Source organism: Amphibalanus amphitrite, unplaced genomic scaffold (assembly GCF_019059575.1).
Source record: "Amphibalanus amphitrite isolate SeventyFive unplaced genomic scaffold, NRLGWU_Aamphi_draft 000315F_arrow, whole genome shotgun sequence".
NCBI lineage: Eukaryota > Metazoa > Arthropoda > Thecostraca > Balanomorpha > Balanidae > Amphibalanus > Amphibalanus amphitrite.
The window spans coordinates 327827-346783 of record NW_024881810.1 but is presented as its reverse complement, the minus strand read 5'-3'; the positions used below and the strand labels follow the sequence as shown (position 1 = coordinate 346783).

The 18957-nt window shown below is 47.5% G+C and overlaps 3 protein-coding genes and 1 long non-coding RNA gene across 5 annotated transcripts in view; 2 read left to right on the top strand and 2 right to left on the bottom strand.

Annotated features, from left to right (window-relative positions):
• Positions 1-5075, bottom strand: part of LOC122388267 (pleckstrin homology domain-containing family G member 5-like) — a 227965-nt gene extending 222890 nt beyond the window's left edge. Inside the window, exon 1 of the mRNA XM_043379187.1 lies at positions 4883-5075. The gene's annotated coding sequence lies outside the window, so the exon portion shown is untranslated. The remainder of the gene's footprint in view (positions 1-4882) is intronic.
• A 1489-nt stretch (positions 5076-6564) lies between these two features.
• LOC122388264 (ADP-ribosylation factor-related protein 1-like) lies at positions 6565-18456 on the bottom strand. Of its 2 annotated transcripts, none has more exons than XM_043379181.1 (6): positions 18429-18456; positions 13784-13898; positions 13462-13632; positions 12848-12929; positions 12049-12220; positions 6565-7723 (listed from the first exon to the last, which is right to left on the bottom strand). In XM_043379181.1, exons 2-6 carry the CDS (start codon positions 13874-13876, stop codon positions 7633-7635), a joined length of 609 nt encoding a protein of 202 aa, XP_043235116.1. In that variant the 5' UTR covers positions 13877-13898; positions 18429-18456; the 3' UTR covers positions 6565-7632. The 2 variants fall into 2 exon arrangements, with proteins under 2 accessions (XP_043235116.1, XP_043235115.1); XM_043379180.1 differs by having other exon boundaries at positions 18395-18454.
• LOC122388266 lies at positions 8137-10280 on the top strand. Its single transcript, XR_006257762.1, has 2 exons — positions 8137-8846; positions 9827-10280. It is a non-coding gene; the product is annotated as an uncharacterized LOC122388266 (long non-coding RNA).
• On the top strand, positions 14870-15941 carry LOC122388265. The gene is made up of 3 exons (XM_043379182.1): positions 14870-15014; positions 15297-15416; positions 15607-15941. The coding sequence occupies exons 1-3, from the start codon at positions 15003-15005 to the stop codon at positions 15874-15876; spliced, it is 402 nt and encodes a 133-aa protein (XP_043235117.1). The 5' UTR covers positions 14870-15002; the 3' UTR covers positions 15877-15941.
• Positions 18457-18957: the final 501 nt, after the last annotated feature.

The window sequence follows — 18957 nt, the reverse complement described above, 5'->3', positions numbered from 1 at the left end:
GCCTCACCGCAGTGGGAAGTGAGAGTGGGGCCAGCAGTAAACATTTCTCTATTTGGCTGAATGGGAAAACATGTATGTTGTAGTTTCCGTTTCCCGTGTTTTCAAAACTGCGTTGGTGTTTGGATCAGGCGGGTCAGCGTTGATTGCAATTCACTTTTAGAGACAAGCATGATAAACTTCCATTACCCAGCGTATTCTTGAGCCAGGCAAACCATCAAGAAAATTGTCTGTTACGTTGTCCGAAATAAACAGTTAGTCTTCTACAAATCATCAAATCCCACGGGACCGCACAAAATAAGCCAATCAGACATTCATTACATCAAAACACTGCACGCCTTATCATGGAACTACTCAAGTCACGGTACCCGTTACAGACATCATTTACACACCATTGCCAGCCTACCACACCTACAATTGCACAGCCACTCCATCACATATAACGTCGGGAATCTCTGGAAAGGTTTTATGAGCATCACATCAAGGCATGAAACCACAGAGCAATCACTACACAACCACTCACTTACGAGCCCGCAAAGAGCGCGTTAGAGCCCCATTGTCTCTGCCGAGCAGCTCCCAGGATCGGTGACCCAAGCCGCCGGGTCACATCCAGGAAGTCGTTGTCGACACTCCGAATCACGCCTGAGATTGATACTCTCGACCCGGAACGGTTTCGCTTCACATCTTTGTCCCCCAATGTCTATAAGCGATCTCCAGCCTAATATTACCGGCCAACAAGAGAAAGGAGGCGAGTCGGTAACATCATAGCAAGCAGCCACATGTGAAGGCATTTATGGCTTGTTTATTGGGACTTTAGGGCACGTGTGTATGCGCTTGACATGTCTCAAGGCAAGGGCGAGTCCGATGTTCGTGTTTGCGCTGTGGCGTGCGGGCGTCCTCCCACACGCCGTGATATATTCCGGGCTCCAGTCGTCTATCAGACGGGAGTCGTGATGTGGGCAGCATTACCGTGGGAAGCGTGGCCACGTTTTGACGTGGGTGACGGTCATGGCAAGGCCGCGCGAAACCAGTTCTTAAATTCAGCAAGGCGAGTTTAAAACACATGGAGTACCGCAAATGCTACCGTCCACGTCAAGATGTCACCAAATGTTGATGTAATCGCAGAAAGCAGTTGCAAATGACATAAAACAAGCTCTCCCCAGCTCATCGAGCGAACTCGTGTCGCAGCTTAGGCGGACACACATGCCAAGCAAGCGGACGTGTAAAACCATCCTGAACATAGCAACGACTAGCATACATCCCCAGAACAAAGACCAATCCGCTCGCACATCATCATTCGAAACGATAAAGAGATTTCCATGAGCAGTCGTTCCGCGCACACCGAAAGTTTCGACAACGACCCACCACATATTCAAAGAGGAAGTAACATCGGCAACCGAGAGAAGACGGGCTGAACAACGGTCCAAACACGCGATAGAGATGTTAGCCGTCGTCATCTACTCACATACCGGGTCACTCCGTCCCACGGGGGTAACATAGCGAGAAGCCTAATGATGCTAAATGAATAGCCATTTCCCGTTACAACACGCAGTCGACCGCTCGATGCATAACCTGTGTGGTGAGCGGCCACGAGTAGAAGAGACGAATTGTCCACTAATGGTACTCGTTCCCATGCTTTCTAATCCGGTGTGTGCCGAAGCGTTGATTGATGGTTTGAGATGTGCAATGACAAACAGAAACAAAACGCACCGATGCTGCCATCCGTTGAAAAGGGTTTATGGGTAGGTAATTAATTATTCAACGACTACGACCCGGCATGCGAGGATGACTACCAGCTTTTAGCCCTTGATAGTACCTACAATGAAGAATGAGTTGAGAAACGGAGAAAAAAGGAGAACAAGACAGAGAGAGAGAGAGAGAGAGAGAGAGAGAGAGAGAGAGAGAGAGAGAGAGAGAGAGAGAGAGAGAGAGAGAGAGAGAGAGAGAGAGAGAGAGAAAGAAAGAAAGAGAGAGAGAGAGAGAGAAAAGAGAGAGAAGGGAGGGAGGGAGGGAGGAAGAGAGAGAAAGAGACAGAGAGAAAAAACAGAGAGACAGAGAGAGAGAGACAGAGAGAGAGACAGAGAGAGAGACAGAGAGAGAGAGAGAGAGAGAGAGAGACGAGAGAGAGAGAGAGAGAGAGAGAGAGAGAGAGAGAGAGAGAGAGAGAGAGAGAGAGAGAGAGAGAGAGAGAGAGAGAGAGAGAGAGAGAGAAAGAGAGAGAGAGAGAGGGGAAGGAGGGAGGGAGAGAGGGAGGGAGGGAGGGAGGAAAAGAAAGACAGGGTGCGAGAGAGGAATGGAGGGAGGAAGAGATGGGGGAGAGAGAGAGAGAGAGAGAGAGAGAGAGAGAGAGAGAGAGAGAGAGAGAGAGAGAGAGAGAGAGAGAGAGAGAGAGAGAGAGAGAAAGAGGAGAGAGGGGCGGGTGACTTAATCCGTCGTGCTGAAAAGGCGCGTGATAATATTGTGCGTGGGCCCGGTATGCGATACGGTACGGTGTCGCCCCAGCTGAAACCTTCACCGAAGCGGGAATGCAGCCAAACACGACGTCCTTGGCGCTGGCTTTTAAACCTGGATACATATCTGTGCACTGCGGCGATTTAAATAACAAGTCTGAGCATTGACGTTACAAATAACAAAACGGCTGGTGTCAAGATTAACCCGCGAGTTGCTGGGGGGGGGGCGTTAAACGCCCCCACTTTTTTCGCCGGGCCATAGCATAAAAACGGCGCGCCGCAGGCGCGCCAAATTCTAGGTACCTGTAGGGAATTGATTGAAGTTTATTGTGACAAACTTTCAAAAAAATCGGTCGGAAAATTTTTGAGATATCGAGGTTTTAGTGACGTCATGATTTCTGAGTTTTCGACCAAAAACGGCATATGTTCAAAAAATCATATAAAATCACAGAATAGACATACAGACATGCCGTAAACGCCATTAGACTGCCAATACCATGATCAATCAAATGGCTATCTTCGATTATTGATTATCGTTCCGCATTTTCCATAATCTTGAACTGAATCTTGGCAATTTTTCGTGACTACTTCACGACCATGATACATGCATTTCTTAAATTGAACTTTTTGAGCCAAACACGTACACATATGATAAAATGAATATCACCATCGTGTTCTACGCCCCAAATTACCTATAAAACATGTGTCACAGGCTGCGAATATCAGTTTTGATTTTCGGGGATATGTGCCTACCCGGTTGACCTGACCTTGACCCTGACCTATGCTTGACTGACCCCTACATGGAGCTGACACTCTTGTAGGCCTTATATGATGGATTGTGCACCGTTTGGACAGAGTTTATGACGAGAGGCGCCCATTGCAAAGTCATGAAGTCCATGCTACTGAAAGCCCGATTTCAGGTGTTTGACCTGACCTTGACCCGACCTGTGACCTCAAAATTCAATTTTAAAGTACTCATCTGAAGCGTCTCGTCGCGCTCTTTCGTTTGCCGCCTCGTGCGTTTCGCTGCGCCTATTGGTTCTCGAGTTATCGGCTGGGGGCGTTTAACGCCCCCCCCCCCCCCAGCAAACGGTGGGTGGCGAAATACCCCAGCAACTGCCGGGTTAATGGCGCCAGCCAGACGAAAATAATGTCCGGAGAATTGTAATAGAAATTAGAAACAACAAATAAGGGTGGAGCTGACGTGATACGCGCGGTACATAAGGAGTTTTTACATTATCGTTTGTAAGATCTACTGAACCTTTTCAGAGAAGCACTTGTACTCCTTCGATACAATTCGAAGAACATCATAAACGTTTACAAGACATAAATGTTATTTGGCGCCTGACGGGAGGGGCAACAAAGAAAAGGAAAGATCATCATTTCACCCTGCAACTGCAGGATTAGGGGAGGGGAGGGGAGAACAGCTCGACAATGATTCAGCACCAAATTACAGACGAACGAGTAACGAATTCATAACAGAGAATGTGAGGCACACCGGAAATTCATAGATCCATTCCAAGGTTTTCTTGCAAGGAAAACAATCATATATGCGTTCAGGGTTGTCAGCCTTCCAACATGGCGATGCGAGCAAGCTCCGTGACGTTTTCATTTCAAGGCCCCATGGTCCTTCATCGTTTGCAAGCAATATGAATGCAAACCAAACAAAGGAAATTGCACGACACGGCGGCACGCATTATGGTTTGGTCCATCTCTAGCCCTTCCGGCACCTAGTAATCGCAGCCATTACACTGCAAGGACCCCGGTTCCCAGGCATCGCTTTAGCCGGCCCGGCCCGTAATTTACACGTGACCAACGAAAATTGTCCCGTTTAACGAGAGGATAAACGGGACATCCGTTGAGCTGGCCTTGACCTGAGCCCACTGTTGAGCGTTTTAGGGTTGACAGGAGGTGTTTCCATAGGAACGGAAGTTAAGTCCCGGATGCATCGCGTCTTCGCACTCTATGCTGCGAAGGGCAAGAATGAGCTTTTGGAACCCATTTGGTCTTTGTTGGCTGCATGCGACATTTGCAAGAGCTTCTGCATTGAAAAGGCAGTGTCGAGATAAGATGCTTCTCGACGCCGCTCGCTCTAATTTCAAACTAGACAAGCAAGCAATGCCCCTGGGCCCAGGTGTCTGGGAATGCGCCCATGGCATGAGACGCTCCCCACCCCTGCAACATAATTCGCGCCTCGCTGCGTCTGTCTGCACAGTGCACACACAGACGGTGCACGGGGCACGCAAATAGCCCACCCCGTGCACAGCCGTCACCCCGACTTCCTGTCTAGCAGAGTACGGCATGTGTGACCTCTGCGGGGTTAGCAGTCTGACTCTGGGGCCTAGCAGTTGCCTGACCGAGCGACCGACCGGCCGACCGGACACGGCCTGACCTGCCGGTTCGGAACTGGGGCGCACCACGGCGCGGTCACCTACCTGCGATCAGCTGATCCCTCAGTCCAGAGCCGCTGCCTCCGAGAAACTCGCTTCGTAAAATCGCACACCACGCTCACACACGCACATACACGCATATAATCGTCACTATCACTGAAAACACCATCCACTGAACGACGAATAAGCACTGCAACCCCGCGCGTACACCGCACCGACTTGGCAAGTCAGGCAATACAACGGGATCGTCGCCTTCGCCGGCCGGCCGCCGCCGCAGTCGGGCCGAACTTGGTGGGGTTTATTGTTGGCGAGCGCCGCGGGAGGAGAGAGGAGGGGAGGGAGAGAGAGTGGTGATCGTGTGAGGTGAGAAGCTGGGCCGGGGAGGTCAGAGAGCTGTCCCGAGTGGGGTCGGTTGGATGCGGGAGGAGAGTGAGCCATGCAGGGCAGAGATGGAACGGGATGTGCAGTGGACGGACCGAACATCAAAAGGTTGCCGTAGGTCAGGGATGAGGTGCGTGAGGTCAACGCGCACGTGCAGACTGCCGAGGCATGTCGCGTGGAGGGCGGCATCACACTCATGGAAAGTTGGGAGGTGCATAGGCGCGGGAGCCGGGGGACAGTGGGGGCAGCTTGCCCCCCTCCCCAACTCTGGGGCCGTGGGGGGGGGGGGGCGGTGCCCCCACAGCTTTGAGACAGAATACTACACTTTTTTGCAAATGTTTTCTTTTTTGTTGAAAAAGCCGAGGGGTGAAAAATAAGTGGCCTAAAACCGGTGAGAAAACTAAATTTGGGGGTACCCTAGGTTGATCTTTATTATGGTGTGCCCCCCCCCCCCCCAGTCGGAAAGTAGTTCCCGCGCCCCTGGGGAGGTGTGTTGTTAAGCGTATCAGTCAAATTCATTCACCTACAATTCCAGATGGTAGAAATGCCTGTTAAAATACGTAGATAAATAAATTAATTAAATTGATTCAAATATCCGGTGTGTTTCTGCATCAGTTCCATAAATAAGATATTAAAGAGTCGTTCGCTGGCGCCTCGCCGATTTTAGGGAACAGGGTGCTCCCGGCGTCAATTATCCCGAAAAATAGCATGAAAAAATCGCCGGCCCGACGATTTTCAATTGTTCCTTTGACCTCCACCACTCATCAATAATCTCCACGTTTACATCAGATGCAGCTCTCAAACATCCGCCGGATGAGCATAAAGCAAGTCCCCTAAGTTTGACAAATCCTTTCCCAGTCAAGTCGGACTCCCAGATCCCCGATATCCCGGTACCGCCGCAGCGCCACTGATGCCGCCCCGGCCCACCCACCCGGGCGCGGCAGCTCGAACCGGGCCGCTGCTCAGGTCGATCAGCCACTATCGGTACGATCTGCGCTGCTATAATAGCCGAGTCGGAGTAAACAGGTCACCTGACGTCATTGGTTCTTGGGTGGAACCCGCACCCGGTTAAGGCACAATAAACTTTCGCCGCACAACTCCGATATCAGTAGCCAGAATGGCGATCGGCGGATGGATAGAAGATAAAGAAAGGTAACGGGACGTCTCCCGATATGGATGCTTTTCACGATATTTAGCTGCACGGAACTGGATGAAATATAGCATAAATCGATCAGTATCCTATATCGGTCATTTCACCCAACCATCCCACCCGCCTTCCCTTCTCAACCCAGTCACCACCATCACTTCTCAGTATTGAAACGACAAACCAAAGGACACACACCACCAGCCGTACAAAAATACATTTATTTTTTACCTGCACATCTGACCAGCGTATCCATGTTATCAAACGTCGGTTCCTCGTGGCTTGCATTCTCCGTATAAATATAACGGTGAGTACAGAATGCCCGCTAAGAGCGCATTATCCTCCAGTGTCAGCTATGACATGCCATTATCTGTTGGTGAACGATTGCACTGTGCACCAGTGAGGTGATAGAAAGGCGGCGGCTTTTGAATCACTAAAATAACCCCGTGTCCCTCCAATAGCAATGTAAAGCTGGACCCCTTCCTTTACCAGACGACATAAAAGCGGGTTCCGTTCATATTTAGGTAAACAAAAATTATGACGATTATCAGATCATCGTAACGGATTGAGTTTGTGAAGCCCTATTAATGACGAGGATAAATAAGCCATTTTTTGCATTTTTGCTGGTACGATATCGAAGCATTCGCGAAATCCACGAAGTTCACAAAGAGAAACGCCAAGAGAATATACGGATGTACAAATACATACAAGCAGTCAATGTCATGCACGACAGTTACCCAGGTACGCTGGCGTATCTTTGTTACTTATGGAATAAATTGCATGCTTACGGTAACATGCCACAAGGTCCGCCGACCATGGCAAAACAAATATGTCCTAGTGCGCAGATAATTTCGAGGACAATAAAATAAATACTAACTCGAATTAAAACGAGCTCATGTCACTTATCATACGCATTGAACACCATGTGTTGGGCACAAACCAACTGAACGGTCACCAATACACAAAACGACAGTGAAACTAACGACGAGTGAATGCATGACGCACGTAATAACAACTCACCAGTATGAGATACAATACTGATTTGACGAACAGCACAAATCAGTGAATAAATATGCACATTAAAACCACATTTTCATTCATGTCTTCAACCCAACACAAGTCCCATTGCCTCCACAGATCTCACTTACGCAAATATAACGCACCCTCACATACACATCCAATATTCCAACCATACACCCATGGTTCACCCAAACCACATAGTTCAGTGTTCATAAATCACCCCTCCCCATTCCCCGGTCCTCACACCTCACTATGAGAAGTCTGCGTCCTTCGGAGGCCGGTTGGCCGCGTTTCGTTTGACGCACTCCACCAGCCAGTCGATCCCCTCGTGGACGCCATCCCTGCAGAGGTGGCCAGGCCGGCCGGCCGTGGGGCACAGTCACTTGGAGGAACATGAGGGGAACAGCAACAGATTATTTAACGATTTAACTTATGACCGTAAGGTCAGTTGGAGGAGTAAGGGTAGGGGGTGGAGCAGACAGGTGTACTGATGAAAATGATCCAAGATGAAAGGAAGGACAAGTATTAGGCTTTTCAGGAGAGCGAATAACAGATCTGACAAAAAAATTAGTGGTCAATATTATTTACCAGTAAAACGCCTTTTGGGCGAAGAACAAGCGAGCGAGATAGTGAGTCCTGCACGTGCGAAAGGGCGAGAGGGTACTTCCAACGGGCTTGTGCAAAGCACCCTTCTAACCGGTCGCTAGCGGTGTGCCAAATTTGAACGCAATCGGCCCAGCCGTTCCTGAGATCTGAGCGCTATTGCATAAACATAAGATTTACGCCACCGGAGTAGATCTTAACTTTTTTACGAAACGGCCATACTCTACGAAACACCGTAAAACCTGTTGCATAAAGGCCGTGACCTACTTCGTAAATATTTGGAAAATCTAGGTATGACGTCATACATGAATGAAAATAGTGCCGGATCTCAGCACGAAATGCAGAAGAATGGTGACAATAATGAAAGCGATTAAAGTTCCAGTGTACTGAAATGTGTGAATCACGTTGTCTGGATAAGTGGTTCAAATCACCTTGAATTGATAGCGACTTTAGACTACCTTTCGTACTTTTCAATATTCATGCGCCCTCCCACATCAAGCGGCGGTCGGCTTGGTAAACAACATCGATCGTGGCATCTTGGGAGTGTGGGATATTCTAAGATCATAGATAATTTGCCCTCACTATGGGTTTCAGTCGATATTCTACATAAATTTGCATAGAACTGAGTGCACTGTATCCGTCTAGAACAGTGCCGTAGCTGCTACTGCCACCTTTCGCCAATTAAGTAAGCTGAGATTTGTACACTCGCCGTCCGGTGGTTGCTAGGTAGGACACGAAAGTAAACAACATTCCAAAGAAGAATTTCAAGACAAATGTCCAGCTTGGCTTGCAAGATCGAACAAGATCATCATTTGGTGGCTGAAAATGAAGAATTAAGATAACCAGGGCCCAGACTAACAAGTAAGTTTTCTATTATATCGAATGGTTAGTGAACAATTGTCGGTTCATTGGCAGCACACTGCTCACTGCTCAGCGAGTAGTAAAGGAATCTTGCTGCTCAGCCCTTTCAGACCAATCGTGAGCTTTTTCAATAGTTAATGGTTAAAGCTAATGCCGCTACAATTCCTGATCTATATTTTCTTTTGGTGTATTTTGAATTTGGCATCGTGTTTATTAGCCTCAGCCCTCAATTACTCGCAACATTCCAATGTTCTGTCGCTTTTTTCTTCACCATTATCTACAATTAGGTATGTTGAAATGCCATATCATATTGATATGGTGTCAGGTGTCTTATCATTAAAATCATTTAACTATCCACAAAATTACGTTTAATTATATATTTGCAAGCAACATGCTTTCGCGCGTTGAATTAGTAGGCACAAAACAGAATGCATTTAAGCTAGGTATTACAAGATGAATGCCTACCTATTCGTCTGTGGGCTTGCGTGATATTTTTCAGTTTCAAACGTAAGCATTAAGGGCATATCAGTATAGCATCTAGATACCTACTGGACTATTCTGAATCTGCCAGTGAATTGCTGATTACTTTCAATTCACAGGCTTTAATTAAATGACATGGCTAATTAAATTTAATTAAATGGCACTGGCTAAAATTGGCTAATTAAATTTAATTAAATGCACTGGCTAAAATTGGCTTTAAAAAGTCAACTTTACCAGTATAGCAGGGCACAGTCACAGACCTTTATGCTTGCATTCAAAGAAGTCTGAGAGCGAGGAGATACATGGTGTCATAAAAAGTTCATTATTCGCTCGATTTACTTTTTCCGCCCCTGTCTATATGTATCGCCTCTTTCCTGATTCCCTCAGTCCTCTCTCCTATTTCATGCTCTGTCAGCCACTTTGCCTTCGAAAATGATCTCCTCTCAATCCATTCGTTCTAGTCTTTCTGATACTTACCGACATCTTTATTTCTGTTTCAGGAATTTCTATCCGACTTCGTAGAGGAGTCTTCTGACCACGGCATTCGGCTGTTCTACATGAAGGTTGAAGAATCCCGCTGGGTTCAGCCGACAGAGGGCTCTGATAAATCGCCGATAGATGGCGGCTGCTACGCCAAGAGTCACTACCTTCGTTGAAATCGTCCTATCAGCAGCGTCTTATCCCGGTGTTGGCGCACTCGGGAAAAGTGAGGCTGTGCAAGCTCAGCATCATTTGTTCCCTTTTTTTAAAGCGCTCTTCGTGTTACGATTACAGTGACATGTCAAGTTTACGTGGGTCTCCAGCTCAACTTGAATCGCGGCCGTATTGGTGCACAGACGTTCTCTGAATACGTATGGTACATACGTGCTAGAATCTGAGGCGAGTGTGTTTGGATGTTCACTAAAATCGTCAACGGAATGTGGGAACCAGAAATAAACATCGACACGGCTGATATGTTTGATGACTAATGCGTCTGCAGTTCCTCAAACGAGCTACGAGCGTGGTCTAACGTCAGTCACCACCGTTGTAGTACAATTGTCGGGTGCGACTATGCTTATATCATGCTATCGCATTGGTTGAGAAATGAGAGGTGCGGTTGCAGTCTTTCTATAAATTGTTCGAGGATAAGAAAGCATCAGTGTGTTAAGGAGTTACCTTCATATGCATTCATAACTGTATAAGGACTCAAAAAGTTGGAATTCGGCGTCAAACAGCTGCAATAGCCGACTTTCGGCTAAAATCTAAGAAGCCCACCCCCTCCGTAGAATATTTTACGATTTTTACACATTTGGCGCATCTGCGACATTTTCTGCGCGTTTCGGCGAACTACTTTTTCTTAAATCTTAACTTATATGCAATAGAAACCCCCAAAAGTTACGTCACGTGCTGGAGTAAATTCCTTGCTCTCCGTACTATTTTCAAGACCTTTGTGAAACAGATTGGCGTAGAATAAGTACGATTCTAAGACAATTCGTAAAATATCCGGTGTCGTAAGTTTTATGCAATAGCGCTCTGGAAGCGGCATTCTGCACGTGCGCACGTGCAAACGGGGTCCAAAATGACTTTTGCACGGCACCCTACTAACTGGTCCCCAACCGTGTACCAAATTTGAGCGCAATCGGCCCCGCCGTTCTCGAGATCTGGAAGCGCCCCCTGTACGTGCGCACGTGCAGTAGCACCCTAACCGCAACACATGGGAATGCATTGCCTGGTGGGTGCCTACCTGTATGCCAAGTTTCAGCGAAATCGCCCCAGTAATTACCGAGTTACTGAAATGGGAGCAAATTTGACACTTCTTTTTTATTTTGCACGTGCAGTAGGGGTCACTCACATAGATCAAGAGTATCTGACCTTTGGTAGAAGGGATGCAGCTACCCTACAAAAATTACCGCAAGACAATCGCTCAAGCCGCTGCTGAGATATGGGCCTCTCAAAATCATTACTTTTGCAAAACTGCTTGAACACCCTTGACTTTTCACGTGGCACGTGCCACGACGGTCACTGAGATGTATCAAAAGTAGTCAATTACGGGGTAGAAGGGATGGAGCTACCCAGCAAAAAAGACCGCAGGCCAATCGGTCCAGCGGTTGCTGAGATATAAGCCTCTCAAAAGCGTTACAGGCCGGGCCGGGCCGGGCCGCTCATACTGAGATTTTTCCGTTATATTGAAAAGACTTCGCTTCGCTCGCTGCGCTCGCTCGCTCGTAATCATTGAGTTAAAGGTGTCCGCTAAAGCATAACACCTGTATTCGAAACCTACCCTTAAAATGCAAACAAGTTCATATTTCCATAAATACAGGTAGTCCGTAGTGATAATGCAGAAACCCTTCCACAACCCCAGCGGTTTCAGCAGTCTTCAAGTAGGTACCGGCATCTACTGGGAAGCGGTGATACTAACCATGCGCCAACTGGCGCCACCTGCCCACTGCTGACATTCATAGGATGTGGAACTTTGCTAGTTGCGGTGAAAAGGCACGAGTTACAGGATATCAACATATATGAAAACACACTATTCACCAACAACCCTCGCCACTCACAGCCAAAATCAATACATAAGCATTCCCTCCCATTCATACCACGAAAGCTTCCCATTCACACCACCTAACTCAGAACTGGACCTCACGTTACTCGGCAGTGCCTGTCCTCCCAACCTTCCCATCTTCCTCCACGGCAGCACCCAACCTCTAACACCCCATCCCCACCTCCCCCTCACCCCACTCACCCGTGGAGCGCCGAGACGGGCATCACCATGCAGTCCCTGCGTCCGATCAGGTGGGCGCTCTGGTTGAAGATGGGCTTCACCTCCCGCACGCCCATGCAGTCGGGAATATCCTGTTTGTTGGCCAGCACGAGCAGCGGCACGCCAATCAGGTGCTCCGAGCCGATCACTCGGTCTGAGGGCCAGGGAAGGTCACAGGTCAGAGGTCAAAAGACGGGTCACATGTGTAGAACAGCGGCACGCCAATCAGGTGCTCCGAGCCGATCACTCGGTCTGAGGGCCAGGGAAGGTCACAGGTCAGAGGTCAAAAGACGGGTCACATTTATTGAACAGAGGCACGCCGATCAGGTGCTCCGAGCCGATCACTCGGTCTGAGGGCCAGGGAGGGGAGAGGTCACGGGTCAAAGGTCAAAGGGCAGGCCACATTTATAGAACAGTGGGACGCCGATCAGGTGCTCCGAGCCGATCACAAGATCTGAGGGCCGAGGAGGAAAGAAATCGGGACAAGAGTTCACCGATCGTTCAAGGTCATTGGGCGATATGTAGCGGGAATGCAAGAATACGGTAAATTTATCACTGTTGAACACTACAGATGTAGATGACAGTAGCAAATGAGAATGTCCTGTGCTTATGTTTTCAGAAAATACGCGAAGAGAAAAGGTAATGTTATGCAAATGAAGCAAAAAGTCAATGTTATCAAAAATCATGTTCACTGAACGTTGGCCCTGAAGTGTAGCAAATGACAACACTAGAAATGTCAGTAAAAGTCCCTTTTCCTTTTCTATCGAGCGCCCTCACTCACCGAACACCTCTTTGGACTCGTCCATCCGCTCCCGGTCAGCCGAGTCCACCACGTAAATTACGGCGTGACACTCGGCGTAATACTGAAAACACAGACAAAGAGTCCACGACGTAAATCACGGCGTGACACTCGGCGTAATACTGAAAACACAGACAAAGAGTCCACGACGTATATCACGGCGTGACACTCGGCGTAATACTGAAAACACAGACACCTGCTGATCAGAGTGTACGACGTAAGTCACAGCACGTAGGTAAATCGTCACACATAATACTGAAAATACAGACAACAGTCATAATCGGAGCAAAGCTCTTCGGCCACGAACTCGCTGCCATAGAGTTACGAGACGGACGCCTCGTAACACGGGGGCACGGATGACAAGTTGCAAAGTTGCAAAGTTTATTGGCGATTTAGGGCAAGTCGACTACGTAGGTCATCTTGCTTGTTGAGTTTAAAAGTGTTCACACATTACCCTCGCTTGTTGCGACTTAGAGTTTATGACTAAATGTGTATCACAAGTCACATGAGCCACCTGTTCTCTCCCATTAGTGTCCACTAAGCCCTGCCAACCCCCCACATCAGTCTGTCCCACTCTTTCCATCAGCCGTTCCCACCTTGTCCCAGAGACTCTGGAGGTCCTCCTGTCCGCCCAGGTCCCAGAAGTTGATACGGATCCCAGAGACGTCCACCTGTCCAATATTCAGACCCACTGTGGTAGTGATCTTGGACGCGTTCAGACTCTTATAGTCCTTCTTGAACTTTGTCTTGGCCGCCTCCAAGTAGGTCTGCGGCCAGGGAAGAGAAAACGACAGTTAGTCCGTAGCATTAAACATGTAAAGAGCATATCAGATGAAAACGGAAAATGAAAAATGCGAGTGCATAGATCAGCGACCAGCGAAACGGGGAAGTCTGTAACCGAGCGTTATTATATCTTACCGATTTTCCAGCATTATCCAGACCCAGAATGAGAAGGAAATAGTCGTCCTTCTGCACCAGATGTTTGTACAACCCACTGAGCAGCGTATACATTGTGTTTAACGCTGGTCAGTGCCTGAAAAAGACCGTATTTTGTCAAAGGTCCAGCAAAATAGGTAAGCAAGCTCGGACCAAATGAGCAGCTAAGCCTTAGATGAGTGTCTCGAGGAGGCAAGTCTGTAAATATCACATTTATAAACACTGCAGTATGCAGTAGGTAGCAAATCATACAATCGATAAAAATATCGAACCGTTGATCACGCAACACATGCTACAGCATTCAGCAATAAGTTCATGCTCGTCCCAAGACACTGTCATCCGACTACAATAGCAAGGCATTCCGTTTTTGGCTCCCCATTTGTTCCACTGTCTCGTCGACATGTATTGAAGCTATGCTTATTATTCGTCTTCACATATCGATGGAAAACAACAAAGAATCCCTCCTCCGTGGAACGACAGCACGTCCACGGCACCAACAAAAACTGGTCGGAGGGTCAGTTCACTGTCCCCTCCCCCCGACCCTGTGCAGGGCGGAGGCAGGGGTGCAGCTGGGGACACAGACCGATAACGCAGACTGAAGGTGGACCGCTCCTTATCTCTGCACGGTCAAGAGCAAGGCCACAGAGGCGGGGGATCAGGAATGAAAAACAAAGAAAACAAACGTGATAGAGCGGAGTACAGACATTAGCGGAATTCATCATACTAAAGTCGAAAGGGTCGGAACTCGGAACTAAAAATAGTCGGGGGAAATATAAAATGATATGACATTTACGCCGTGAAATGAGTTTGGCATTTTGTATAGAGTTCCTTTTGGCTATTCATTTGCGAAAAATACATGGCTATGACCCGTGGCCGCTGCAACATCTTAAAAAGTTCTTAGGCATTCCGTTTAAAGCACTCCAATTTGTTTTTAGCTTTACAAATAATTTAGACCAATAGACCAGCAATCCGTGAGCCGTCTGTCCATCCTCTCTTGAGATCACTTGATACCATCCGGTGGACAAGACCCGTCCCTCTCATCTCGACGTGTGTGCCGTTTCAGGTTTGGCCGGTGGGACTGCAAGGTGGGACGGACCGCGCCCAGAACACTCGGCGTATAAAGGTGGCGGCAGGCGACAGATGAGCCAGGCAGCTGACGACAGCAGGAGAGCGACAACAGGGTACCATACACGCAGAGAAGATGAAGTGCGCGGTAAGATCTAGCCATCGGAGACATTGATGAATTGTGCTTCAATGTACTGGGGGTTTGAAGGTAGCTCCTTGGCAAAGCTGCTCAGTTTTTGAGGCATCAATACTTGAACATCACTCATTTTAGTTCTCACAAATTACAAGCAACATTGTGGTATGACAAAATCATATTCTCAAACTTCTTATGAGCTGTTTCTATATGTACCTACCAGACGACTTTGTTAGAGAGCTGGCTCACTCCCCACCACAAGTAACGCCCCCTGACACCCTGTACCGTCTGTTTCAGATTCTCCTGCTGTGCGCGGTAGCGGCGCGTACCCTGACCGCCTCCCCCATCACCAGTACTCTGTACACCGCCAACCCGGCCGACGGACTCTACTCACTCAAAACGGGACTCCCTTACGCGGTGAGTGGCGGATGGAGATCTGTTCGTGTGCATAGGCGGTATGCATGGGTATAAACAAAGTCGTTTTGTAGGAAACGTGCAATACTGATCGATCAAATGGCAATGTAACTCACTATTATAGAAGTACAATGATTCCAATAAAATAGTAACACTCTTGCCCAGGTATTCACCGCCGTATTTCCTTCCACAGTTTCTCCGCAAGAGGCGCGATGTGAGCCACGCGGAGACCCTCCGTCAGAGAAGGGAGCTGGATCAGGCCGCCGCCGAGACTGCCCTGTACTACAGCCCCCTGGCGTACTCCAACTTCGGGTACGCCGGTCTCGGGTACCCGTACATCTTCCGCAAGAAGAGGGATCTCGATCAGGTCGCCGCCGGCACCGACTTTTCCTTTTCTCGCTACTCCCGCCGGCAGTATATCAACCGTAATACGTATTCCTCGCGGAGATTTGGGTACTACTGATGCATGATAGAACGTGCAATGCCTACGCTGACTGAACTCGGATAAATACAGTTGACGATGCACAAGCAATGGACTGTTCGTACTCTGCCAGGCAGGTTAAAGCATCTGTAGGGATGCTCAGACAGACAGACAGGACAAATAACTCATGATGGGCTGGCACTTGTCAGCAACACAATCTTTTAAAAAGGGGAGGAATTACTAAATGGTTGAGCCTACTTAAGGTTACTTTGTTTCAAAACATAAAACATCTATATCTCAAACAAAGACAGGCAAGAACCTTCTGCCGGCATCATCCTAGTTTTTCATGTCCCATGACTACCTATTTCAAACATCTGGATGAAGTTTGCCTTTCTTTTTTTTTACTGATATTTTTTTCAATACCAGCTCAAACATGCTAGATCTTGTTTGCCTCTATATTGCTGTAAATTCAATATTTGAGGCACTCCAAATCAAGTGAGACTGAAGAGTCATGTCTTAATAGTTAATACCCAGGTAAATGCTTATTTGAAATTGTTTAACGGACTTTCACTGGGTAGTGGGTAAAACGTTTTAAACCTATGTGTGCCCCATCGAAGACTTTTCAATACAAGTCGGAGTACCGGGACCAATAATAACTTTTACCCACTACCCAGTGAAAGTCCGTTAAACAATTTCAAATAAGCACTCCAAATCAATTAGCTCAAAATGTTGAACTCTGTGCATGATTTTCACTATGAGCTGAAGAAAAAAAATATTGATTTATTTAAACAAGGTTGAATGTTTGAATGGGCAGATTAACAGAGCAAGAGACCATGCTAAGCAGAGCTTGCTAGTTGCTGCCTGCTTAGGCTCAGACCAATACATACTGCTCAATTGAGCAACTATGGGTAACAGCAGAATTTAGAATTTGAAATACCAGAGCCTAACATCCCCATCAAATCAGGACACTGCCTGCCTGGCCCACCCAACTGACTTCAAGCTACAGCTGCTACCACATTACATAGACCATCCCCATCAGCTCAAGCACCAGAACAACTTGATCTCGGGAGGACCAGAGGCGCGTAGAAAAGGTTCAGAGGAGGGCCACGAAGCTGGTCGCCACCATCCGAAATCAGCCGTATGAGGAGAGGCTCCGGATCCTCGACATGCCGTCTCTCTACCACCGCCGTCGCCGTGGTGACATGATAACTGTCTACCAGGTGCTGAGACAGGGGATCGACCTCGAGGCGGAGAGGTTCTTCGCGGCGGCGGTGGCAGGCAACACCCGCGGACACCGATGGAAGCTGGCAAAACCGAGGGCCGTCTCCCGAGTGCGTCGAAATGTCTTCTCCGTCCGCGTCATCAACGATTGGAATGCACTACCGCCATCAGTCGTCGACGCTCCCAGCCTAAACGCATTCAAAGCCAGACTGGACAAACACTGGGCACATTCGAAATACACAACTCATCTTAACGACTGAGTCAGGGCATTGCAACTGCAAGGAGCTCGATAGGACCGGATCCTTGAGGCCAAGTGGCCTTTCAAAATTCCGCACTTAATAAGTATAAGTATAAGTATAAGTATCTCATGCTCTATAATTTAACCGTAATTATAACGCTGGGGGATGTTTGAGACCCTGGGGAGAAGAGTAGGGATATGGATATTCAAAGCACCATTTTCAGTAAATGTGAGGATGAAGTCCTAGTAGATTAAAAACATAATCTAATCAAACAATACCTCAAGGCTCAAATCTACTACCTACCAATACTACATGGTACCACTCTGACTTCATCTTTACAGTTTACATATACATTTTCAGTGGTGGATCCAGGGGGCATTTGGGGCAAAGCCCCAGCCCCACTTCCCCCATAGCACCAGAAATTAAAGAAAGTTGATGTTTTTCTAGGATAAAATGAACACTTAACAATTTTTATGGGGAAAAGCTGGTTTTGAAATGCACAGCACTCAGCAGTGCATAGGGAATCAAAATCTGATGAGTTTTTTTGAATTCTCAGGCTTTTTGGGGTATGCCCCCAATGACAGCATCCAACACCACCTTTCTGGAACCACCAATGAGCATTTTCATAACAAAATTAGCACAAACTAACATCGTGAGACATGATAGGCTGAGTAATTCAAACAAAAAGAAACAAGTCGGGCCGAGCCAAACCAAACCAAACCACTCCGGCAAAACAAATTGGTGCAGTTCAGTGGAGTGACTCCAATGAACAACACGAAGACGAACTACACGGTATTATTATAGCAGGCGTCTCACATGCTGCCACCGCTTGTGAAAAGTCGACGCCTGCTATGAGAATGCAAACTACACTCTCCTTGGTTGAAAAAACAGGTCAAAGTGTGACGCCTTCTTTACTTCTACTAGGTACCGCGTACAGCACCCTGACCCTGGCGGCTGGCTACCCTCTCAACGTTATAAGAAGATAAGATGTGTGGGACGACAAACATCAAATGCCAAATCATAAGCAGCATGGTAAAATCCACAGTGTATATAAATAATAAATAGTAAAATTGGTAAAATCGTTAAACCACTCAACACACTTTCAAGAATAAAATCGCGCAGCTGCTGCTATACCAAGCAAGATTACTTTACCCAAGCCCATATATGACTTTACCAAGGCACTCATGCCTATTCATAAATATCAGTGACAGCTCAAAACTGCTGGCAGTGCGAATTTACGCGAATAGAAACGTCAGTTTTACTCACTAGCAGAAAATATTCTCAATATTTTGTGTTTAGAACACTTTTCTCTTTCAACTGCGCCATGTTCTTGTCTCTACCATGTCATATTTGAAACAAAGCAGAAAAGAACGGATTATTAATTTTTAAATTTTTAATTACTAATTTCTTGCTGACCACTTCAGCCTCACGCACAGGGACGGTGACTCTGAGGGGCTTGCAGCTGAGCACGAGACCGTTCATAAGTTAGTAGACGCATATAGGACATCTGCACTTGAAGCACCGGGTCCCAGTAGGATCATAAGTGCCCGTGAAGTAGCGGGCCTTATAACGGAGCTAAACAGGAATGCAGCTCCCGGCCCTGACGGCGTCACCGCCGACCATCTTATCCATGGCTCTTCACCAACGCTTCTGGACATAATCG

Coding starts and splice junctions, on each gene's coding strand:
- LOC122388264 (XM_043379181.1), bottom strand. CDS start 13,876: ATGTATACGCTGCTCAGTGGGTTGTACAAACATCTGGTGCAGAAGGAC. Junction 12,221..12,847: donor CGAGTCCAAAGAGGTGTTCG/GTGAGTGAGGGC, acceptor CCTGGCCCTCAG/ACCGAGTGATCGGCTCGGAG. Junction 7,724..12,048: donor CCCGTCTCGGCGCTCCACGG/GTGAGTGGGGTG, acceptor CCACCTCTGCAG/GGATGGCGTCCACGAGGGGA.
- LOC122388265 (XM_043379182.1), top strand. Junction 15,417..15,606: donor AAACGGGACTCCCTTACGCG/GTGAGTGGCGGA, acceptor TTCCTTCCACAG/TTTCTCCGCAAGAGGCGCGA.